At 40.7% G+C, this 24,442-nt stretch overlaps 2 protein-coding genes across 5 annotated transcripts in view; both read left to right on the top strand.

Annotated features, from left to right (window-relative positions):
• The first annotated feature begins 75 nt into the window (after positions 1-75).
• On the top strand, positions 76-18,017 carry plb1 (phospholipase B1). The gene is made up of 42 exons (XM_042071752.1): positions 76-273; positions 967-1,025; positions 1,256-1,322; positions 1,497-1,551; positions 2,060-2,094; positions 4,131-4,197; positions 4,304-4,355; positions 4,505-4,582; positions 4,717-4,782; positions 5,014-5,069; positions 5,283-5,352; positions 5,561-5,695; positions 6,999-7,067; positions 7,518-7,604; positions 7,753-7,813; positions 7,942-8,000; positions 8,159-8,232; positions 8,342-8,385; positions 8,803-8,911; positions 9,077-9,128; positions 9,238-9,318; positions 9,579-9,644; positions 9,839-9,939; positions 10,260-10,341; positions 10,605-10,709; positions 10,805-10,900; positions 11,092-11,163; positions 11,255-11,332; positions 11,742-11,802; positions 11,963-12,021; positions 12,157-12,224; positions 14,224-14,267; positions 14,418-14,517; positions 14,628-14,679; positions 15,624-15,704; positions 15,797-15,862; positions 16,037-16,131; positions 16,234-16,315; positions 16,620-16,724; positions 16,881-16,976; positions 17,085-17,159; positions 17,292-18,017. The coding sequence occupies exons 1-42, from the start codon at positions 102-104 to the stop codon at positions 17,553-17,555; spliced, it is 3,396 nt and encodes a 1,131-aa protein (XP_041927686.1). The 5' UTR covers positions 76-101; the 3' UTR covers positions 17,556-18,017.
• A 5,220-nt stretch (positions 18,018-23,237) lies between these two features.
• Positions 23,238-24,442, top strand: part of rab3gap2 (RAB3 GTPase activating protein subunit 2 (non-catalytic)) — a 21,411-nt gene continuing 20,206 nt past the window's right edge. For all 4 annotated transcript variants that reach the window (XM_042071751.1, XM_042071750.1, XM_042071749.1 and 1 more), the window contains exon 1: positions 23,238-23,700. In XM_042071751.1, the coding sequence (XP_041927685.1) occupies positions 23,586-23,700 (115 nt within the window). In that variant the 5' untranslated portion in view covers positions 23,238-23,585. The remainder of the gene's footprint in view (positions 23,701-24,442) is intronic.

Genomic DNA, 24,442 nt, shown 5'->3' with positions numbered 1-24,442 from the left:
CACACACACACACACACACACCTATCTCGGAACACGACAGAGTGAGATGGCTGAAGGACACACAAGCTGATAAAAGCCAGCAGTGGGGACGAGAGAAGTGTATGAGGAGGGTGCCAAACTGTACATCTCAACAGACAGTCCACACCACCACTCTCTTACCAGCATTGCAGCCGAAATCATTCCAGCTGTGGCCATTCTCTCTAGATATCATGGGAATCCAAAGATGGACATTAGTGGCTATATCAGTGCTTCTGCTTCTTTCAACATTAACAGGTATGCCTAAATAGTATATGTCTGTTCCAGCATGGCTGCAAAAATAATTTATTTTGGTTACCTATAGGTCAACATATAACAGAATTATGTTTAAATGCAATTCATTCTCAATGCACAATATGAATAAATAATTGTATTTGGTCTGTTCCTGATTGTCCTCAATTTTGCCAAACTTTTTTCTGATTCATTTGTCGTGAATCAGAATGCCCTGATTTGTTGTGAGAACTTGCTAAAGCACAAAAAACAGTCAGTAACCAGACTGATTTTGACTATAAAATTATTTAAGACCTCTATAATATGCTGTCCAAACATTAAAGAATGATTTCTTTACTGTTCATAAATGTCTGTTAATTAATTGTGTATGTCGATCATGGTCCATTTGCAACTATTGCATTCTTAAAGTTGTTGTAATGAAAATACAACCCAGCATGAGTTAAGTGACCAGGAAGCATCGTAAAGATGAAGCTTGTAAAGCACAAAGGGTGAGCTAGAGTTGAGGGTCGCTGAAGTGTGAAACACTGTAGAATGGAATGACTGAAGTTTATCTGTCACTCAGTACAGTGTGTGCACATGTCGTGATCTCTGTGAAAGAGAAACTGAACTGTGTGAGAGAGAGAGAGAGAGAAAGAGATAGAGACAGGGAGAGAGAGAGAGGTCAAACACAGATCACTCTGTTTTTTTGTCTTATTGTAGATGCTCTGGTGCCAGTACGGGAGTCTGAGTCCAGCAGTCTATCCCAGGAGCCTGACCAGGTCTGGTCTGTGTGTTTGTGAATGTGTGTGTGTGTACTGTAGAAGTTGTACCGTGTGGGCATGCTCTGTGTGTGTGCACATGTTTTTGTGTGGTTGTGTCAGTCACAGCACGGAGAGACAAAGAGATCAGACTGTCTGTGGTCTATGGTCTGTGTGTGTAACATTGTAACATTAACATTGTAATGTAACGGTTGTGTGTGTGTTTGTGTGTGTGTGTGTGTGCTCTGCAGAGCCCTGATATTTATCCCTCCTTCCTGTGTGCCTCCCCTGGCCCTTCACCATCCCTTCCATCCTCAGGTGAAACACACACACATATGCACGCACACACACACACACACATTAGCACAGATAACAAATGCACTGTTCATAATAGTTTAGAGCTTATGACTTAGTCTATGTCTAAATGCACTATATCAGAGTGCATGTATTTACACCTTCTGACTGGCTGTGATGTCCCTTTTTGTCTCCCAGTGCACAAAATAAGGCCATCAGATGTGGGTGTGGTGTCCGCTTTGGGATTGTACAGGTACACAAACACACACACACGCACACTTGATTTCTCTATTTGAATCCGCTAATCAGATTTCTTACAGAAAGGATTCAAATATTCTCTGAGATGACACAACTTTGACATTGAAGGGTCCATAAAGCATCGCCTACGCCACACAGCAAGGCTGCCTATCACAGCTGATACGGAACAGACATTTTCCAGCTGTTTAGACACACACACAAAGTGTCTCTTGGTCAGAGCTTGAAGGGATAGAAAAAGCATTGATGCTTTGATAACTTTTTTTTCACTGGCCCTGAACAATAAACACTTCACTTCACTGAGTACACGTTAGTTTGCTTGAAAGGAAGTCTTAGTTTGTCCTGCAACTGAACTGAGCTAACTGAAATAGCATGAAGATGGAAGGGCGGGAATATGTAGATGATGAGGCATCAGCTATTCATCCCATCTTTCTATCTCTTATCTTATTTAATCACTCTCTTCTCTTTTCCTCTGTTTTGCATACATCTCCTGATCTGTGCCACAGTCCACAAGCGACTCACGTTTTCTACATGATGGCTGGTAAGTTTGAATCGTTCTTCCATCCATGCGTTGTCACGGCCGCAAAGCTCCGTCGTCTCAAACACTCAGATATCCTCAGCGGTAAACAGCCGCATGACTTTTTACCACCTTAACCTCTGAGTGATCCCCACCACAGTCCTTATATCTGTTATTCATTAACGGGTCATTCATATGAGCATGAAACAACAGTGCTTTCACTAAATTCATTCGTTATGAAGACTTAGATAAAGACAATGTCAGTGAGAAAGCTCCACTGTCCCCCTTTTGTCTGTCCCTGTCTAATCATACTATCTCTGAAGGTCAAGGACATGTTATGCTAATGGAGAGGTGGTGCTCTCGTCTATCCGTCCTTGCCTAATCATACTATTCTTTCACACAAACTTACGACACAGACCACTTGGAGGTGCAAACAATATCAGAGTTTTGGTTGATTTGACCATCAGTTAACTTCGAAACAGCTGCTTCATTTTGGATAGACAATAGCAATATATCATAAGAGTGATTAACATCAAAAAAATCTAGACTGGAGTAACTCAACATTTGGCACCTCCAATATGTTTAGTGTTCTAGTTATGATAGCCAAGGAGCCAGAAGTGAACACACATGGATGGCTATGAAAACGGTGCTTTCATTATACAAATAAACATGATAAAATATTTGTATTACTCTTGAGCCAGCTCCTTGCTATGTGACTTCAATGGCGATGCAGCGTTTGTTTGCCCCTCCAACAGCATGGCATACCTGGTTACCACCTGGTTACCCAAAAACGCTCACAAATGCCCGTGTTTGTGTGAAAGAATGTCTGGCGGTCAAGGACAATATGGGCTAATGGGGTTATATGCTAATGGGGAGGTGGTCAAAATGCACAATACTGGTTCCATGCTGAATAGTCCTACCCCTTAAAATAAATTGGCCTTATTTCATCGCTTCATTGTAATAACATGCAAATGTGTTGAACAAGCTGTCATAACTACTGTACTTGTCTTAGTCTAGCATATATAAATATGTGTGACCTGACAGGCAGTAACATCAGGATGTATAGAAAAATATACAGTGGTGCACAGCTTTTGAAATAGAAAATAGTGCTGCCTTGCGCATTCATCATTAGAAAATACTTACAGAGTAAACTGTCATATTGACAAAAGACAGAAACAGTGACAGAAACAATGGCATCATGGCTTGTAATTTTGATTGCACTGACCGTTTCATTGACATAATGTATAGCTTTTGAGGCATAAACTAAGCATTTTGAGCAAGATACGCACTGTTGCAGGTTATCCACTATGCGGTGCAGCTTGCACTAATAGTTTTATATATGCACTGTTGTGCAAATGTTCATTATGATTCGGGAAATGCACCAAATCGACTGAGAAAAACTGTATTCATGAAAGGATCATGAGAAAAGGTTTTATCTCACCATCTTGATTTTTTACACTGCAAGAATATTATTTATGATTATAACATATCAACTCTCACAGTCATCTTTCTCTTTATACTGCGGAGATTATAAGCACCTCAGATTACTGCTGCATCATTTCTTCAGCCATTGCAATTCAGACACAGATCTTATTCTGTGACTCATATTAGAATCAACAACTTACTTGTTGCAGTTGGAAAACAAATAATGATTTCATTTATTTACATTCAATGACCTTGCTTGTCTATTCAAGTTAATAAATCAACATACCCCTGCTTAGCTTCTGTCCTTGACAATATTACTGTAACACCCAAGCACTTAATCATTAATTATCAAGCTCCCAACCAATCAATTTCCACTACACATGACACCATATTTCACTCCAGCCTCCTACTGTTTATGATATCTGCCTATGGACTCTGATAACAGCAGTCGGCACTTGAAAAGCTTTATCTTCATTCCGCCATGTTAAAAAAAGGGGCCATGCTACATTACATCACAAAGAAGTGATATCTACAGTAGATCTAGATTATTATCCAGAAGATAAAAATTGAAATGATAAAAGATCATATCTGTTACATAATGTGTTTGCTAAATTCCTAAACTCCTTCTCTTGCAGAGATCTTGTCCCTATTTAATCCACATCTGGCCACCGTGCTTCCAGATGTGTCTACCTTCAAAAACAGGTAACAACTGTGCACACACCATCGATCCAAAAATGTATATGGTTTGCCATCATAGCACCTTTTGTATACACTGTGTGTGTGTGTGTGCGCGTGTGTGTGCATGCAGGGATCCGCTTGAGCAAGCAGAGGATTTGGCTTTGTCCCTCAGCAGTCATGAGGTAATGTCCACATGACCACATTCCACATCAGTCCACATTTGTCATGGCCACAGTGCTTTATATCTCCAGTACATGCTCTCCTCTGTTGGTGCTGGTCTACGCATGCTTGTGCTTATACCGGTCTCTGCATCTGCCTCTGTGCTGTGCAGGTTGTGGAAGGAGAGCAGGTGTGGAGGCTCCTGCTTGTGTTCGTCAGTGTGGATGAGCTCCAAGTCTGCCCAGGCCAGGTCAGACAGCCGATCACAGATCTCTCCAATCAATCATTCAAATGAATCTGTGTTTCGGAGCGTCAAACTCATTCTGTGCTCTCCTTTCTACCCTACCCTGTCCTTCTCTCTCTCTCTCCATCTCAAAACATCAGGATGATGGAGCTGTGTCCTCAGCCACAAAGAAGGTGGAGGTGATGCTGAGCACCTTGCAGAGTCGGGTAAAGGCAGCGCACACTACACATGTAACACACATACAGTCGGCCACAGATTAACTAGCTACTAGCTACTACTCATGCACTGAAAGATGAAAGATCAACAGTAGAGAATAATGCTGCATACTTTTTTAGTGAAAATGTGAAGAGGAAAATAAACAGAAAACAGAATTTTATTTGTATTTGTATTTATCATGTATTGTGCGTACCTTGATGTGTCAGTGTCTGTACCAACAGCTGCATCACACCCTGGTCCGTGTTGTATTGTGGAGCGAAAACAGTGAAGTCATCCAGTAAGTTAATTAGCTTCTGAGCTTGTCTCTGCGAAAAAAGGTGTGTGTGTGTGTGTGTGTGTGTGTGTGTGTGTGTGTGTGTGTGTGTGTGTGTGTGTGTGTGTGTGTGTGTGTGTGTGTGTGTGTGTGTGCGTGAGTGTGTGTCTATGTCTGTGGCTTTGTGTGTTTATGAGGTTAGGGTATTCGTCTCATGGTATGTGTTCTCTCCCTCAGCACCTGTGAAGATGTTAGCAGCTCAAACAGAGGCACACTGGAGAAAGCAATACTAACTGGTGCTCTGCAGGTAAAGGATCAATTATACATTTGTGTAAATGTACATTACTAATATGTATATGTTTAAAAGCATTACCCTGTTAGTTCTGATTGTCTGTGCTATGTCTATAGCTCATGTTATTAATTTTCAGAGTGAAATTTTAAGGCATGTATTAAATTGTATGGGTGTTCCTGCATGTGTGTGTGTGTGTGTGTCTGTGTGTCTGTGACATGTCCAGGAGTCTTTGTCAGATTTATTAGCAGCTCGTCAGTGGTTTGGTAAGAGAGATGACTTCAGTGCTGTGCTGGTCTCCAGTCCCCTCACCACTAACCAGACGACTGACCAGCACACCCTGCGACTTTGGGCTGAGATGGTGAGTCGTTTATCAGTGCATAGAGTGTGGATTGTAACCAGTGCCGCTGCGGGCCATTTTGGTTTCCTAAGCAAGTTGCTTTGTGGTGCCCCCCCCCCCCCCCCCCCACAAAAAAAGACAAGTTTTTTAGTTGATTGTGATGAATCTAGAAGTTGATGTTTGACTTCTAAATGGTGCATTGTCACTTTTACGTCTTTACGTTCTCATAATGCCATTTTGCCAGCTCTTGTATACAAGCCATATTTGTTTGAGCCACATAGCACAATATTAACAATAATATAGACGATATTAAGTTGTTATAAGCAGCCTTCATTGTATTGGAAATGAAAGTATGTAATGACATGTTGCTTCACATTTCTGATGGAATGCGTTTCAGTCGGCTCGGATTATCACATGCTTCATATATACTTGGAAAACAAATTATTGAAGACTCACCAATTCCATTCTACAAAGGCAAAGTAGTAGAATAGTCTTTATATTCCTTTTCAAATCACATTGATTGTATCCTAAAATGGTCAGTAGTGAGAACCGAATAACCTTGCAAGTCACAATCTACTGTAGCCTTTGTTGCCTTCATGACTTTGCGTGTGCAAGATGCGTTCCCAATTAAGTTGAGTAAGTAAAGTTAGATCTGCTTAGATCATCCTTGCATGTAACATGGTGTTGGTGCATTTTGACACTGTAAATTTGTAAACTACTATTTTTTGGCTAAATTTGGATGCCCCCTCTGTCCTTTGGTGCGTGGTAAGCGTGGTGGGATAAGGGGCACTGATTGTAACAGAATGCTCAGTGCTAAGACGCTGACACAGATACGATGCAGTAAACATTTGAACTTGTTTGAATACAATTCACAAAATCTATTTAGACGTGTTAAGTTACGTATGTCTTGTTGCTTTGCTTTCATTATGCAGTAAAAAAGCTGTAGATATGTGTGGTATTGGAAGGACACCTAGCTACCCAGGGTGAATGAACTCAGCGGATCATCTTTATTGTGCCAGATTAATTTTACAGGTAGATGATCTTAGACTGAGGACGATTACACCCAGCTTGATTGGGTGTGGTTTGATGGCTGCTTTCCTGTCATTGTCTCAAGTGGTTGAGATTTCACTGATACACCTGAACCATAGACGTCCAGAGATGACAAAGATGCATCAGAGATAATTCTAGAACTTGATAACAGACATGGTGATATTGATATCCTTACTGATGACAGTGGCCTCAAAGGGTCATAGAGAGGGGAAATACAATGAGTGAATTGAGAAAAGGTTCCTGTGATAATCAATCACCTTTGTGCTTCGTACAGCTGCAGCCAATAAAGGATCAGCCTGGAGTGTCTGGTGACGACCTCACAAAGATCGTCTGTCCCACTGAGGTGAATAAACCTTTGACCAGCTGACCCTTCACCTCATTGTTTTATCAAGATCTTGCTACAGATTTGGTGGTGGGACAGTGTGGGATCACATTGGGCATGGCACCATGCATATTTTTAACAAACATATTTAACCCATTTGCGCTGGATGCTGCATGACGCAACATTGACCCTCCCGCTGGATGCTGCGTAGCGCAACATTGACCCTCCCGCTGGATGCTGCGTAGCGCAGCATGCTTTTTATTTCATGTTTCTAGGTGCTACAGAGGCTTAGATATTACATTTTGGTAGACGTTGACAATTTTTAGTATGTTTTCAGAAAACCCTCAGGAAATAAGGTTATTTAGTCTAGAATGCCATAGGATTCTATAGGCGTTTTTAGCAGGCATTTTAGGAGTAAATGGGTTAAATAAACATATTTAAATTGTTTGTTTATTTTTCTTTTTTTGTTAGGAGATGCCGTACCTACGCACCCAAGAAAACTCCCCATCAGGCTCCCGAATGAGCACAGACTCACAATCAGCACCCCGACTGGATCCTGTGAGTTTCTCCCTCACTCTCTCATTTTCTTTGTTCATATGTATTTCTTCATCATTTTTTCCCCCGTTCACAGCAAAATACCACGAAACATCTCACAACATGGTTGACTTTGTGATATGTCTGGCTTATATGTGTGTGTGTTTTACAGAAAACTGGTAGTGAACTCCCCTGTGTAGACCGGACCCCCTCCCTTTCAATCCCCACCTCAGGTAAGCGGCCAGTTGCTAGTGGACTCAGGACATCTCCTCTGTTGATGGATTAATATTGACATGATCATGTTGACATTCTGTTGACATGATTAATGAGCTCATCATCACTACTCTCTGTCTTTCCACAGTTCATGCACTGCGCCCAGGTGATATTAAAGTGGTTGCAGCCTTGGGTGACTCCTTGACAGTAAGTGAAAATCTGTGTGTGTGCGTGTACATGTGTGTGTGTGCGACTGTGAGTGTGTGCGTGTGTGCGTGCGTGTGTACGTGTGTGTGCAAATTGGCTCTCAGCAAAGTATGATCTCTAAAACATTTTGATGTCATTTCCTCCTCTGTGCCCCATAGGCAGCCAATGGTGCAGGATCTGCTCCCAGCAATCTCTTAGATGTCATGACTGAGTACAGGGGCCTGTCATGGTGGTGGGTAGGCTCATGGATCTCTCTGCCAAATGTTATGCTAAGCTCAAAAACAGGCCGAAAAGTACTTAGCTCCCATTTGATTGCATTTGTTCTCCATCTCCTCTTTCAGCATTGGGGGCAATGAAAACCTCACCAATGTTACCACTCTTCCCAGTACGTCATCACTTCATACTTCAGTCTCTGCACCATTTGTTATACTTACACACACACACACACACACACACACGCACAGAGAGAGAAAGAGAGAGAGAGAGAGAGAGAGATTAGTGCACCATAAACTCAAATCAGAGTCTCAATAAAATGTGATTGTTTCGTTATCATGATAGTAAAGTCCAGATTTTACACTCTCATTGGACATAATTTGGACATTTTGGAAGTGATATCTCATAATCTATGGGGGTACCACCACAAATCAGAATACATTACAGTTCCTCATACATCCCCATACATCTTAAGACTATGTGAGATCTGTGTGCATTGGGAATGCGATGGATATAAATTGATCTCACTGCTAAGGTTCTGCTAAGGTTCTGTTCTCCTTTGTGTGTGCTTTTGCGTGTCTGTGTGCAGACATCTTGCGTGAATTCAATCCATCACTGGTGGGCTTTGCACTGGGGACAGGGAGTGAAAACTCCCCCACGGCTTTTCTCAACCAGGCTGTACCTGGAGCCAATGCCCAGTAAGTCTGTCTATTCATATATCTCTCTCTCTCTCTCTCTCTCTCTCTCTCTCTCTCTCTCTCTCCCACCTTTCTCATTAAAGTCAGTTAGCTAACCTATCTGTGCTTGAGTGACATTGAAATGAATCTGGAGTTTTAATTGCAGTAATTGATTTTCTGTTCCAGTGATATGCCAGCGCAGGCACGTGTACTCATTCAGAGGATGAAGAATGACTCAGTAAGCAGCCCATACATCTGCTCACCCGCACTCTCTCACTCACAAAGTTTGGTATCTAACCTGTTCATTAAATCTGCTTGAGCCCAAACATTGTCTTTGTCTGTGCTAGAGAATCGATTTCCAGAATGACTGGAAGATGATTACCATGTTCATCGGAGGCAATGACCTGTGTGACCACTGCTCTGACAGCGTAAGTGCACTTTATAAGACATTTTATTTACATTTAAATTTGAATTTATTCATTTTGCAGGCGCTTTTATCCAAAATGAGGATTAGCATTCAAGCTACATAGGAGACCTTTAGTCACTTAGGTATTTTGTCTACTGAGAGGCACCTCTGACTGGAGTATCTAAACAATGAACCCAAATAGGATACATCATCACTCATTAGATGCACCAAACCCTCCCATACTCACACTAAACAGGAATACTTTTGTGTACAACACTACAGTTGTACTTCTCAACTGCGAACATTGTGAGTCGTGTCAAGGAGGCTCTGGACATCCTTCAGGCAGAGGTGAGAACCTGACGTGAAACACCCCAAACGTCACTGAAAACAATCAGTTTTTTCTTAAAAGTTGTGTCCCTTTAATAAAATGTCTTTATACAGTCTATATGAACTTATATGATTGTGTGCATTTGTATAGATCCTTGTGTTGGCATGACTTGCCTCTGTATATACGTTGCCTATATGCCCTCTGTATCATTTAGGTGCCCCGAGTTTTTGTAAATCTTGTTGAGGTGATGAATATTGTGCCTTTGAGACAACTGCACCTGGACACAAGTGTCAACTGCCCCACATTTCTGGTCAAGTGAGTACTTGTCCTTTACTTCTTGACCTGTATGTGTTTCTTTGCTCATTCTATATGTTCTCTTCTTTCTTCTGTCTTAGGTGTCTTAGTCACTGGTGTGTGTTACAGTCATTTCCTGTGTATTAGCCACATTGTGTATAAGCCGCAGGACAGTGTTTTATGCAAGTTAAAAAAACAACACCATATTAACTGCCCCTGTGTATTAACCTCATAGCTAAAGAAATTAAGCAAAGTCAATGTATAAACCGTGGCTAATAGTAGGGAAATTATGGTATGTTGAGTTTGGTTTCAGTAGTAATAGTTCTGATGTTGGCCTGTAGCATTCTTTGCCGGTGTGTGTTGAAGCCCAAAGAGGGGACTCAGGAGCTCCAGACACTTGTGGATACCAACAGAGACTATCAGGTAATGAGGGAAAAAACAGATTTCTCCATATTTACACATATTCAGAAATCATCAGTTTTACTGTGCATTTCTCTACTGCACATACAGGCTAATAACATACTGTAACAACACTGACTTGCTTCAGGTCTGCACAGCCAAAATGTCTCAACATTTGTTGTGTGTGTGTGTGTGTGTGTGTGTGTGTGTGTGTGTGTGTGTGTGTGTGTGTGTGTATGTGTGTGTATATGTGTATATGTGTGTATGTGTGTGTGTTTATGTCTTAGCGTGGTATGAGGAATCTGGTGGACTCGGGTCGTTATGACAAACACGACAACTTCACAGTGGTATTGCAGCCCTTCTTCAGAGAGGTTGTGATCCCCCTGCTGGAGGTAAGGAGCATTGCATACCCACCTCATTGTTACATGTCGAATGGCCTTTGCTCTTCATTCTCCCTAATCTCCCCCTCTGTTATTCTCTTTGTCAGGATGGGCGGCCAGATCGGTCTTACTTCTCGCCCGACTGTTTTCACCTTAGCGAGAAGGCTCACGGGCTGATGGCTCGAGCTCTCTGGAACAACATGGTGACGATCTTCTCATCTAGCATCACCCATCACCACATCAGCCTTCAAGATCATGAAGACAAATAATCCAGGCTATGCAAATTTACTTAATGTAGTAATCACTCTCTCTCTCTCTCTTTCTTTCTTTCTCTCTCTCTCTCTCTCTCTCTTTTTTTCTCTCTCTCTCTCTCTCTCTCATATAACTGTACCAGCTCGAACCAGTAGGCAAGAAGACATCCACATACGATTTCTCTGCAGCCATATCTCTGCAGTGCCCATCGCAGGTAGGCTTTTACTGTAAAATGCTTAGAAAGATCCATAAGAGTGCTAGAGTGCTTAACATTCCTTAACCCTTTTTTTTTTTTTAAACGCCAGAGCGCCCCCTATCTGCGGACCTACAGGAACAGTGACTACACATACCCAGAACCTCCTACTAGTCCACCTCCGGTCAATGTAAGGATCTATCTCTTTGATGACTGACCGCTATTAGTTACATGGTTAGACTTCCCTTTTTGTCATTAATCACATTACAAGTTTGTTTTCTGTGGCTGGGAGGTGTCACAGAGTGAAAATATGGTAGGATACAGGCTGAAGAAAAAGGCGACTTACCTTTAGGGCCACTTACCTGTTGCTACTTAGAGCACGTGGCCCACCTCTGTCGCTCCAATTTCCACCATTTATTGCTCGACATATCCCGGTTCATAGGGCATCTCCCTTCTCTGGTGTGGATTACATCTAAATTTGTGTCAATTTGTCAGTCTTGGAGTCACCTGTCAGGAGTTTAGTGGAAGCCACTCAATCTGCCGAAAAGGGCTTCACATGTTCACATCCGCACATGTTCCTGTCATTTTGCTTCCTGTAGAACTGGGGCAGTGATTTCTCCTGTACAGATACAGCTCCCTCCCCCACCGTGCCCACGTCAGGTGAGTACAAATCTCCAAGCAAACTAGAGATTAGATGTAGATGTGAGGGACTAGAGTAATTAAAGAGTGAGACAGAATTTTCTAGAATTCTCTAGACAATAATTCCGTTGGCCTTAAATGGCTTTGGTTTGTTAGGGGCCTAATACTTCTCTCCTTTCAGTTCACAGACTACGACCTGGAGATATTAATGTGGTGGCCTCACTGGGAGACTCAGTCACAGTGAGTATGCACATACTTTGTATGTGTGTGTGTGTATGTGTGTGTGTGTATGTGTGTGTGTGTGTGTGTGAGCATGTTTGTCAAAGATCGTGTTATCTTATTTTTCATCTTACGTAAATGTCTCCCCCATTGTAGGCAGGCTTTGGAGCAAAAGCTAATAATATACTGCAGCTGCGAAATGAGGAGCGAGGAGTATCATGGTGGTGAGCTGTCGCAGTCCTAAATCACTCCCTCATTAGTGCACTACTCTACCTATATTAGTCCATCTATCCATCCATCCATCTATCTATCTATCTATCTATCCATCCATCCATCTATCTAACTATCGATCTATCGATCTATCTATCTATTTATCCATCCATCCATCCATCTATCTATCCGTCTATCTATATATCTATCCATCCATCCATCTGTCTGTCTATCAATCTTTGTTTTGTAATACTCATTATGCGACCACAGAAGCCCATGTATTGTTATACTGCAATTTTTCTCAGTCGCTTTGGTGCTTTTCTCACATCACTATTAACATTTGCACAGCAGTTAGTGCATTTCTCAAAACAATTAGTGCAAACTGCAAAACCTAGTGGATAACCTGCAAAAGCACGTCACTTGTTCAAAATGGATTGTCCATTCCTCAAAAGCAAGTATTTATGTCAATGAAACTGCCAGTGTCATCAAACATCATGAGAAGTCTTGACACCATTGTTTATGAACAAGATAGTCAAATGGCTTTGTCATATTTTCATTACAACAGTTTATGCTCTCAGTGTTTTCCCATGCAAAAAAAGGTCAGAACTTGGTGACACTACGTATCTGAAAATGCTCAAGACAGCACTATACAGTACTTGTACAGCCATTTGAAAACTACAGTAAAGTTACAAATTGCTGTAGTTACAGTAGGTGAGTAAGTGAGTACAATACACTGAATATGTACGTTTCACAGTTTTACTGTATATGCTCTTTGCGATTCTACAGCATTGTGACAGAATTTGATAACTAGTTCAACAATTTTGTATGTAATGACTCAAGCAATGAAATGAAGATTATTAGTTTTATTGGGAACGACTATTCAGCATCCATAAGTATAGTTCATTTTGACTGACATGACAAAGCAACTGATACATGTTCAAAAGCGTTTGCAATTTGTTCAGAGGAAGGAGAAACTGCTACTATGATGTGCACAAATGACTAAATGTTGTGGAGGTTACAGTTTTTCTCAGTCGCTTTGGTGCTTTTTTCAGATCAAAATGAAAATTCTCATAACTATTAGTTCAACCTCCACAACATTTAGTCATTTGTGCACATCATAGTAGCAATTTCTCCTTCCTCTGAACAAATTGCAAATGCTTTTGGACATGTATCAGTTGCTTTCATACAATTCTCTGCTGTTTTTTAACATTATCATTTGCTTATGTCATGTCAGTCAAAATTAACTATACTTATGAATGCTGAATAGTCGTTCCCAATAAAACTAATAGTCTTCATTTCATTGCTTGAGTCATTACATACAAAATTGTTGAACTAGTTATCAAATTCTGTCACAATGCTGTGGAATTGCAAAGAACATACAGTAAAAATGTACGTATTCAGTGTCTTGTACTCACTTACTCACCTAACTACAGCAATGTGTAACTTTACTGTAGTTTTCAAATGGCTGTACAAGTACTGTATAGTGCTGTCTTGAGCATGTCCAGGTACTGTCACCGAGTTCTGACCTTTTTTTTGCATTGGAAAACACTGAGAGAACTGTCATAATGAAAACATGACAAAGCCATTTGACTATCTTGTTCATAAACGATGGTGTCAAGACTTCTCATTTTGATGACACTGACAGTTTCATTGACATTAATACCTGCTTTTGAGGAATGGACTATCCATTTTGAGCAAGTGACGTGCTTTTGCAGGTCATCCAGGTTTTGCAGTTTGCACTAATTGTTTTGAGAAATGCACTTACTGCTGTGCAAATGTTAATAGTGATGTGAGAATAGCACCAAAGCGACTGAGAAAAACTGTAAACAATAGTTATGAGAATTTTCATTCTGATCTAAGAAAAGCACCAAAGCGACTGAGAAAAACTATGTTCTAAACATAGACTGACTTAGCAATACTGCACAGGATGTACATTAGTTCTCTGAGTAACAATCTAATCTAAGGGGTGTATGTGTCTGATGATACTGAAAAAGAGGTTGCTTGTCTTTGCAGTATTGGAGGAGATGAGACCTTGGAGACAGTCTCTACTTTACCAAGTGAGTGTGTTCTCCTGATTCTTTCCTACACATATTTTTTTCTTTTTTTTCTAGTGTGTTTCTTTAGTCCACCTATTTACTCCATTCTTTTCTGTTGCTTTCATCTTTTCATCTGTTTTTTTCCCTCTGTCTCTCTGTGTGATATTCCAGATATTCTGAAGAAGTTCAACCCTGATGTCTATGGTTTCTCCAAGGGGCGGGGTGGAAGGCCAAATGGTTTTAACGTGGCAGTTAGTGGGGCTAAAGCAGCGTAGGTTGCCACACGTGCACACACACTCACACACACACACATCCACACACACCCACACACACACACACCCACGTCACAAACACAATGTCAATGTCTTCTGTCTTTTCCAGAGGGATCCCAGGACAAGTACAAGATCTGATTACATTATGGAAGAATGACAAGGTGAATGAACTTTCAAAACGTGGCATTCTATTTCTACTTAAAAAACGATGGCATTACTGATAGCATACATTTTTTCTCAGTCGCTTTGGTGCTTTTCTCACATCACTATTTACATTTGCACAGCAGTTAGTGCATTTCTCAAAACAATTAGTGCAAACTGCAAAACCTAGTGGATAACCTGCAAAAGCACGTCACTTGTTCAAAATGGATAGTCCATTCCAAGAGCCAAAAGCAAGTATTTATGTAAATGAAACTGCCAGTGTCATCAAAATGAGAAGTCTTGACACCATCGTTTATGAACAAGATACTTAAATGGCTTTGTCATGTTTTCATTAAGACAGTTTATGCTCTCAGTGTTTTTCCATGCAAAAAATGGTCATAACTCGGTGACACTACCTGAAAATGCTCAAGACAGCAATCAATATGCAGTACTTGTACAGCAATTTGAAAACTACAGTAAAGTTACAAATTGCTGTAGTTAGGGCAGTAAGTGAGTACAAGACACTGAATATGTATGTTTCACAGTTTTACTGTATATGCTCTTTGCAATTCTACAGCATTGTGACAGAATTTGATAACTAGTTCACTAATTTTGTATGTAAGGACTCAAGCAATGAAATGAAGACTATAAGTTTTATTGGGAACAACTATTCAGCATCCATAAGTATAGTTCATTTTGACTGACATGACAAAGCAACTGATACATGTTCAAAAGCATTTGCAATTTGTTCAGAGGAAGGAGAAATTGCTACTATGATGTGCACAAATGACTAAATGTTGTGAAGGAGTTTTGAGTTAGTTATGAGAATTTTCATTCTGATCTGAGAAAAGCACCAAAGCGACTGAGAAAAACTGTAATATACTAAGCTATAAATGTATATGGACAAGTGATATTTGACCCACACACACTCACTTATCCACAACACTCTGATTTCTATCTTCAGAACGTGAGCTGGGAGAATGACTGGAAACTTGTGACTCTGTTCATTGGAGGAAATGACCTGTGTCAGTACTGTAACGACAGGGTTAGTGAAGTATATGACAGCTATTAGTTGAAAGAATCCAGTTTGTTAATGGTGTTCAGTGACAATGATCTCTCTTTTTCTCTCTCTCTCAGGCCAGCCTCTCGACTTTGAACTACAGAAATTACTTGAGGGAAAGTTTGGACATTTTGTACAATGAGGTGAGGTGATCTAATGTCTCTTGATTTATATTTCTTATCCTGTTTAAACTATGTATGCTTCATTTCCAACATGACTGATATGTGTGTGTGTGTGTGTGTGTGTGTGTGTGTGTGTGTGTGTGTGTGTGTGTGTGTGTGTGTGTGTGTGTGTGTGTGTTTCTGTATTCACTGTAGGTACCCAGAGTATTGGTAAATGTAGCAGAGATTCTGGAAATTGAAGACTTGCGTAAAATCAAGGGCAATGGTCTGGGTTGCACAGTTCTACAACCGTATGTTACCTTTGCCCTTTGACTATCTTAACTTCACTTAGTTTAATGATTTTAAGTGCATGTATGCAACCCTGTATACATTTGTAATGGTGTGTGTTTCAGAAACCTGTGCCCATGTTTCTTGATACCTGGAGAGAATTCTCCACAGTTATATGAAATGAAGAGGATCAACAGAGAATTGCAAGTGAGGGCATTGATCAGCTGACATTATTACATTACACTTCACTTATCTGGCGACTTAGAGTAAACTAACCACAGGAAGTACTGAAGCAACTTGGGGTTGAGTGCCCTGCTCAGAGACACAGAGGTGCCAGCCCATGGGATGGATCTCACCAACATTCAGGGGTTCCGTTTAAAAACCCAGATCCAGCCTGTTTCAGCATGTTCATAAACACTTGCAGGAATGCATTCTCATCTGTGTGTGTGTGTGTGTGTGGTTCTATGTGAATACATGTGAATATGGTTTTATGTGTTTGGTGTTTGTTTAGGTACTAACTGAGGCTTTGGTCAATGGGGGACGCTACGATGGAAGGGAGGACTTTGCTGTGGTCATCCAGCCTTTCTTCCAGAAAACTATCGTCCCTATGAACAATGTAAATGAAGTGTCCGTACACTGCCACACACATACACACACACACACGAACAAACACACACACGCACACACACACACTCAAATACACATACACCATACACACATAAAGTACACATGCAGTACAGACCAATAATCTGTTTGTTTTTTTCTGTTACAGGCTGGCCAACCAGATATCGATTTCTTCTCTGTGGACTGTTTTCACTTCAGTGAGAGGGGCCATGCAGGGATGGCCATAGCACTGTGGAACAACATGGTGAGAAAACCTCCACAGCACACTACACCCACTTTACACTGCAACACTGGACACAACACACTCGTATTGCCATGCACTTAAATCTGCCATTTCTCTCACTCCTCACAGCTGGAACCAGTGGGCAGCAAGCAAATCTACAACAACTTCACACACGACCGCAGCAAGATCCAGTGTCCTACAAAGGTCTGTTTATGAGCTGCAAAAGACAACATGTATCTTGTCTTTCTTCTCTAAGAGAACCATATACAAATCATATGACAGCATCTCCTGTTTGTGTAGAATGTAATGATGGTTTTCTGCCTCTCCCTATACTAGGATCGTCCCTTCATCTTCACCCGTGTGAATAGCGCCTCTCTGGGGACCACCACTTCTCCTGTGACCACCACTTCCGCTCATGTTCCTGACACTCCGGCGCCCGTGGAATGCTCATACGCACTGCCTACATGGGCCACTGCACTGCTGACCTGTGTGGGCCTGCTGATTGGCTGGGCGGTAACTTCGCTGTTCTTTCACTGCCGTGAGCGCAGGAGTAGGAGGAAGACATTAGCCCATGTGGAGATAAAGACCTCAAAGTTCTGATGCAGAGAAATCATCATCATCATCATCATCATCATCATCATCATCATCACCATCATCATCATCAGAATCAGAATCACCTGACTCTGCAAGCACACAAACACACATGCTGTCATGTGCGCACACAGCTTCTCCACCTACACCACTCACAATCTTTCACATTCTCATTGTGTGTGTTTTTGATATTATTTAATTTGTTTGTTGTGAAGATTGGTGTTGTATTGTACTTGGATGCTCTCACAATTCTAAATGTTTTACTGTGCTCTACCATATCAGCTCTACTCTCTAATTCTTCTAATATTATGTGTAAATACTTAATAGAATGTAATAAATATAAGATACAGTGTACTATCTACTACTCTATCTACTATTGATGTCTACTACAGTTATAGTAGAAGTTGATAGTAAATCATTAAATATTTTTAAATGGAAAAATATTTTTTAATAAAAAAAGATTGTCTAGTATTTTTGTGTCTTGTATGTCATTTTCCCTCATCAAGTACTTCCTGAAAGTTTTCAAATGCTGGCCCCTTTTCTTAAAGACCCTGTTAACCAAATATACATCTGTGTTCTGAGTTTTTCACACTACAAAAAAAGGTGTCATTAACCACCCCCAAATCAGAATGAATAAAAACATGAAGAATACTAAATTAGGTTTCAAAATTATAGAAAAAAAATACTAGTATCTGATCTCAAATGCAGATCTGCTTAGTGGTCTATCTCAATGAATTCAGTACCAGATAGTTCAGTCTTTTCACCTATTCTAAGGAACAGTTTTCTAACCGATACAAAGTGCTTCTAAACAAATCTCCAATTCTGTTTACACAGCCTTTAGCACTGAGTGATCAGTGAACTCAGAGAACTTACAGTACATAATCCCAGTCCTTTTTGGCTGCGTCCTTCCTTCATCCTCATCACATGACTTTCAGTAAAACGATTTATGCAACAGGGCTACTTTATATTCAGTACACAAATTACTCATTTTGTGTTAAATAAGATTTCCATTCAATCTGTTGTTATCCCTGAGTGATCCCCTACATCACTCCAAAAACATGTTATGGTATCCATCTATTTGTCCACATTTTATTCCTCTCATTCTTCCATGGCGTTTCTCACTAAGTTACTGCGCTGGTGGGGCCATGCTGGGGCCGTGGGCCATCTCACACAGGTGCCTGAGGTAGCCACTGAAGGCCGCATGCTGCTTCTCGCCATAGACCCAGAGGGAGAGGAGCACCAGGAAGCAGGGCAGGCCCAGGCCCGTGTGCAGGAAGCTGACCAGCCACACGATCAGCAGCAGCACCAACAGCCGCACCAGCAGGACGGCCATCAGGCACAGCCACCGACCCATCCGGCTCTCCCTCAGCCACCGCATGACCTGGCCCTGCCACTCATCAACCTCATCCTCCAAAAAAACGGGCCACTGTCAGCAATGGTTTTACTGAGTTGTATGTTTGAACATTTATATTACTACTGCTATTTTGTATCTGTTAACTGTTATCTGTTACCCTTGAATTTCCCCTTGGGGATCAATAAAGTATCTATCTATCTATCTATCTATCTATCTATCTATCTTAAACAAGGCAGTTCAGCCCCTATTCAGTTGAAGCAACATTTTTTCCTAATTGAAAAGCCAGAACATGAAATCAACAGTTTGAAATAGAGAAACAGAACCTATAGTTCCTAAAGTGACCAAAAGACCTCTGGGGCTCTCATTCAAATGGTGGGCAAAGCGCAAAGGTTATCAACAAGCAAAGTTCCCGTGCAGGAACTATAGTTGCGTGTTAAATTAGCGAATTGATTTTACCTAGTTGTTAAATAAGCTTTAGCTTCTAGCACTTTGCCCATCAAACAAATTAGGGCCCCTGATGTGCATGTGAAACAAAAGAAGCACATCGAAAGATACCACAGTTGAATCATGTTACCTTACTTCTACAGGATCTGCTACCTGCCACTGACTGTGCTGCTCCTCTCTTCTCCACCTACTCAAGCACCTCCTCCTTGGGGGAGACTTTGATCCGGGTCTGGGAGAACGCACTACAAATACCTCCATGTCTCTGCCTGTTCTGCTACAATGTAGGCAGATTTGACATGATCAGGATACACATAGACACACACATTCATGGAATAATTTACCTAGTACTCTTCATTCTATAGCGACAGTTTTAGGATCTTCAAAAAACGTTCAAATACTGTTTACCTTACCTATACCTTATTTATAACAAATTAAATATTAGCCTACTGGGTTGTGGTTTGTATATGTTAATGGTCATTTCTTTTTTTTTATTTAGGCTATATGACTTTACCTTAAACTGTTCATTTTAACATTGATTTAAAGTTTATTGATATTTTTGTAAATTTCTTTGGACATCGGCTAAGAACCATAAACATAAACAACAGAGACAGACAGTTGGAGGGACTCAAACGTGTAGATTGGGACTGTGAACTCTCCCTTACAACATCCCCAAGTGTAGATTGTGACTATGAATTATCCCACATTTGCTTCTGCGCCAGAATAGATTGTAACAATACCAAAATGAATTCTTAGCTGTATGCAAAAATGCACAACAAAGCAAGACTATGATGTCAATCTCTCTCTCTCTCTCTCTCTCTCTCTCTCTCACACGCACACACACACACACACACACACACACACACACACACACACACACACACAGAGGCATGTACTGTAGGATGGATCTACTTTGTACAATCAACTATAACCAGCCATAACCAACATGACTTCTTGGGTAGATCATAATGTGAATGGTTTCAGCAATAATCTACAGCCTAACATCACTGGGCAGGAACTCTACAAAACAAGCTACTGAGCATTTTGCCATTAAGTTGCTAAACATTTAACATGAAAAACATGTTCAGCACCTAAAACTTAATAATAAATAGGACAACTCACAACTTCTGTCCACCGTATTGTTCTGTGTCAACAACACACTAAAGGTGAACTACACACTGTTCCAGTTTGTGATGTCACAATTGGCTGGACTGAATCATGATTATGGTGACCTCTTTTTCTATAATGTTTTCTATAAAAGTTTTCCTATAAAAAAACACAGCCTAATGAGTAGCCTAAACATTTCATACAAATGTGTGCACTGCAGCAGATATTAACACAAACACACCTTGTTAGGTTGATAGCATATCTAACAGAGGACTATAGGCTGCTGAAGTTGATCTTCCATATCGATAGAGGGCGACACGGGGAGAAATTCAGCCTTTACATGTGATGTCACTGGTTAAACTCATCAGAGAGGGGAGCATAGACATAATATACATAGACGCCGCATTGGCTGCTGGAAACAAGAAATGCGGCCGCCATCTTGGACCGGTCATACTCCTCGTTGCGTTGCAGCAGAAGACAGAAGATGACAGCACTGTGCAGCATGTTCCTTCTCAAATCGGCGGACCATACTCGGGGGATTTACTTTTCACAAGTAAGATTTAACATAAACGTACTATTGGTTGTATTTTGTGAATAGAATATTACCAGAGAGCTGAGAAGGAGCAATCTTTGATATTACTGTATGAAAATCGTAGCCATCTAGCTAGGCTATGTTTACTCGGTGTTCACCCGGCTATGAACTGAGACTTGATAAGTCATATTCCATAACACTGACTTAGATTACAACTGACACAAGAAGGCTATTGTAGAAATAAATCATACTAGATTTGGCCGGCGAATTTTACACAAGTGGCACAGACTAGCCTATTGGGCAATCGCTAGCTGCTACTTGTAGCCTAAGTGTGTTGGTGGTAGCCTCACTATTTCCTGAATAAAGTAACTTTTCAATAGCTCAACTTCTTTATTTATCAAGTAGCTTAGCCAGACAAGCTACACTGTTCTTGTCATGTGAAATTAGCACAATTTAAAGTAGCTTCCTATGTAGTGAACTAGCCTACTGCTGTGTTTGTGTTAGGCTACTAATACATTTGACTGGGTGGTAGTTTTGTGTAGTGTTTTATTCATGGCAGAGTAACTGATAGTTTAGCTCACTAAAATTTCGAAGTAGCTTGCCCAACACTGTATTATTCACATGTCATTTACCCTAACAAGAATAAGATGCCTCTCAAATTCCTTTTCATTCATTTATTTATTATTTTGTATATCTCCAGAACAACTGCCTTGTTCAAGAAGACTGTGAATGAACTGAACGGTCTCCTCACCCCTGGAACTGAGGAAGGTGCAGCTCTTCATTGCAGTACTGCAGGGCATCTGCTACACTGTGACTGAATGTTTGATTTATGAGCTCCACCTTCATCACCTGCATTCGCCACTCTGTGTCCCATTTTCCCATCGTCTGGTTGACTCAGTCCTCTTTTATGGAGTTTACCCAGTTTACTATGCCATCTTATTTGCCCACCTGCTGTCTGAAGCACTTTTGTTCTCAGCCAAAGTGTACCCAAGCAATTTTAGCAAGGTGGGAACATACAAAATGACATGCACCAGTTGTCGAAATCATAGAACCAACTGCATGACGGTAACTCTGTCTCACTGAGCCTGTGAAGACACTCCCCGGTTCTTTACTGATTGCAATGAACGGGTTGATCTTAGCAGTTTCTAAAATGTTTCTTAATTCCTTTTTATTTAATCTCTTCATTGGGGCTGGAACCTTTCTGTGAACTGTAAATAACAGATGCTGTTGATGAACCCGTTGACACTGTACAAGTGACAAGTCACCTTTTTGTCTTGAATTGATGAACTGTTACACTTACTATGCCAAACCAATGTCTGTTTTTTAAGGATCAGAAACAATCCTACAAACTTGCACTTTACAATATTTATGGAACTTGTCTAACAAATGCTGTTGATATTGAACCCAGTTACTCCATTTCCTTTATGCCACACCAATGTCTGTTCATCACTTTATTTTTGATGGCACTGAACTGAAAATGTTAATGGATTTTTTTATGTAAATTTAACTCATTAAAACTTGTATCAAACCAGTTTTTGTCTATGCTGTCAAAAGTGGATTAGTTATGTTCCCAGTTTTTATATTGGATGTCATCACTTTATAATATATCATATATCAGAATATTCTATTACTGTTAAGCCCACTATTAATATTAAAATACACACAACCATGTTTCCTGTATCATACAGCTTTTCTACTGGGAGGTTTACAACTTATTCTGAGTCAATTTACCCAAGTTTGTCACTAAACCACATAGGCCTACTTGGAATACCCCTCAGATGTCTGAATGGCACTGATCTCACTTAAATGTTTATGGAACCTTTCTGTGGACTGTGAATAATGCTGTTGATGGAACTTTTCTGTCAACTGTGGACTATATTTAACTCATTAAACTTGTATCAAACTAGTTTTGTCTATGCTGTCAAACATGGATTATGTTCCCAGTTTTAATACCGGACGTCAGGTCACTTTATATCATATATCAGAATATTCTATTACTATTAAACCCACTATGAATATTAAAATACGCTAAATCATGTGTCCTGTATCATAGCTACATGTATGACCTTTGCAGCAAAAAAAACCGCGTGATAATCTGTTCGGTATTCAGTGAGATATGATTAATTAAGTGCGCTGACAGCTCATCTCACCGGCCAAACAGATTACACTGAGTGGAGTGGATGACCGGTCCAAGATGGCGGCTCCAAATCTCGTCAGCACTAGTAAGGAGTAGCGGTCGATGCGGCGTCTATGTATATTATGTCTATGGAGGGGAGGACACACATAAGAGAAACATAAGCAACGAAAACTAATTTTCTTACATCTTCACTTTATGTCACTTGTCTAGCTATGTTTATGCAACTGAATGACAGTTTTAAAAGTCACGAATTGCAGCCTTAGAAATCGATACTAAAATCGATGTGTCCTTTTTTCAAAGAAACGATAACAACAAGCTTGTTAACTTCTCAACAACTTTACCTCAAGCCTGCCAGCGAGCGAGCCAGCCAGCCACATCATAAGGCTTGTCATTGCCCTTTTGAACTAGCTTTAGCTAGCTAACGTTGGCTAGCAGACTTTCTCTGCATCCAGCTGGATCAAGACCGATATGTCTTGTTGCCTGACGGAGTTTTGTCGGGTCCAAGAGCTCAAGACAGTACACGAGTTCTTGTTCCACAATAAGAAAACACCAGCACCGGAGGGGAACAACAAAAATCAAACAGGTTTGTTAACATTGTTATTGCAAGGTAGGCAACTGCACCTCTACCAGTTTATGTAGCTAACCAGCTAACTATCCAGCTAACGTCAGATGACTGTTCATGCAGCTAATAGTACATAAAACACATTAGCTGGTGAAGTTAGCTATATTTTGCCGTACATTTTGCTAGCACAACATTTTTTTCCGTCCATAGAAGAAGGCTTTAACGTAACATTGATGGGTCTTTTGGAAGAGAGGCAAGGAGCCTGATATTTGACAGTTTACTTAGCAAATAGCTCATGTTAATGCTAACCAGCCACATACAGTATGCATGTCTTCAGTTTTCACTTGCTAAAATGTAATATTTTAGTCATTATAAACGAGCAAGAAGCTCGTCATATACGGAAGCCATAATCATTAGATGTGTGCGGTTGAATAGCGACAGGTAATGAGACAGAGAGCAGTATCTGCAGAGAAGGAGGGAAGGGAGGGGGCGCTTGCCCTATGTTGGATGAGTCATCCTCAGAGGGCAGTGGAACCGATGACTAATGCAGTGTAACCTGAAGGAAGAAAAATTATGAGTGCTTTAAAACAGATCCTTGTATCTGTATTCTCATTCACGACTGCCATATCGAGTGTGTTGTGGTCATATATGAACGGTGTGTCACTGTCAGTGCAGTGCACGCCTCAGATAAGTCTCCTTGCGGACTGACAGTAAACACAGTTGCACATCATATGCGGAAGCCAAACCTTGATGTTTGTTTAAC

Source organism: Alosa sapidissima, chromosome 19 (genome assembly GCF_018492685.1).
Source record: "Alosa sapidissima isolate fAloSap1 chromosome 19, fAloSap1.pri, whole genome shotgun sequence".
Classification (NCBI taxonomy): domain Eukaryota; kingdom Metazoa; phylum Chordata; class Actinopteri; order Clupeiformes; family Clupeidae; genus Alosa; species Alosa sapidissima.
This window is presented reverse-complemented; position numbering and strand designations above follow the sequence as displayed.

Bases quoted from the DNA above. Each gene is read 5' to 3' on its own strand.
- plb1 (XM_042071752.1), top strand. From the start codon at position 102: ATGAGGAGGGTGCCAAACTGTACATCTCAACAGACAGTCCACACCACC. The intron at 10,342-10,604 runs GTAATGAGGGAA...TTTATGTCTTAG, and splicing joins ATACCAACAGAGACTATCAG to CGTGGTATGAGGAATCTGGT. The intron at 10,901-11,091 runs GTGACGATCTTC...TAACTGTACCAG, and splicing joins GAGCTCTCTGGAACAACATG to CTCGAACCAGTAGGCAAGAA.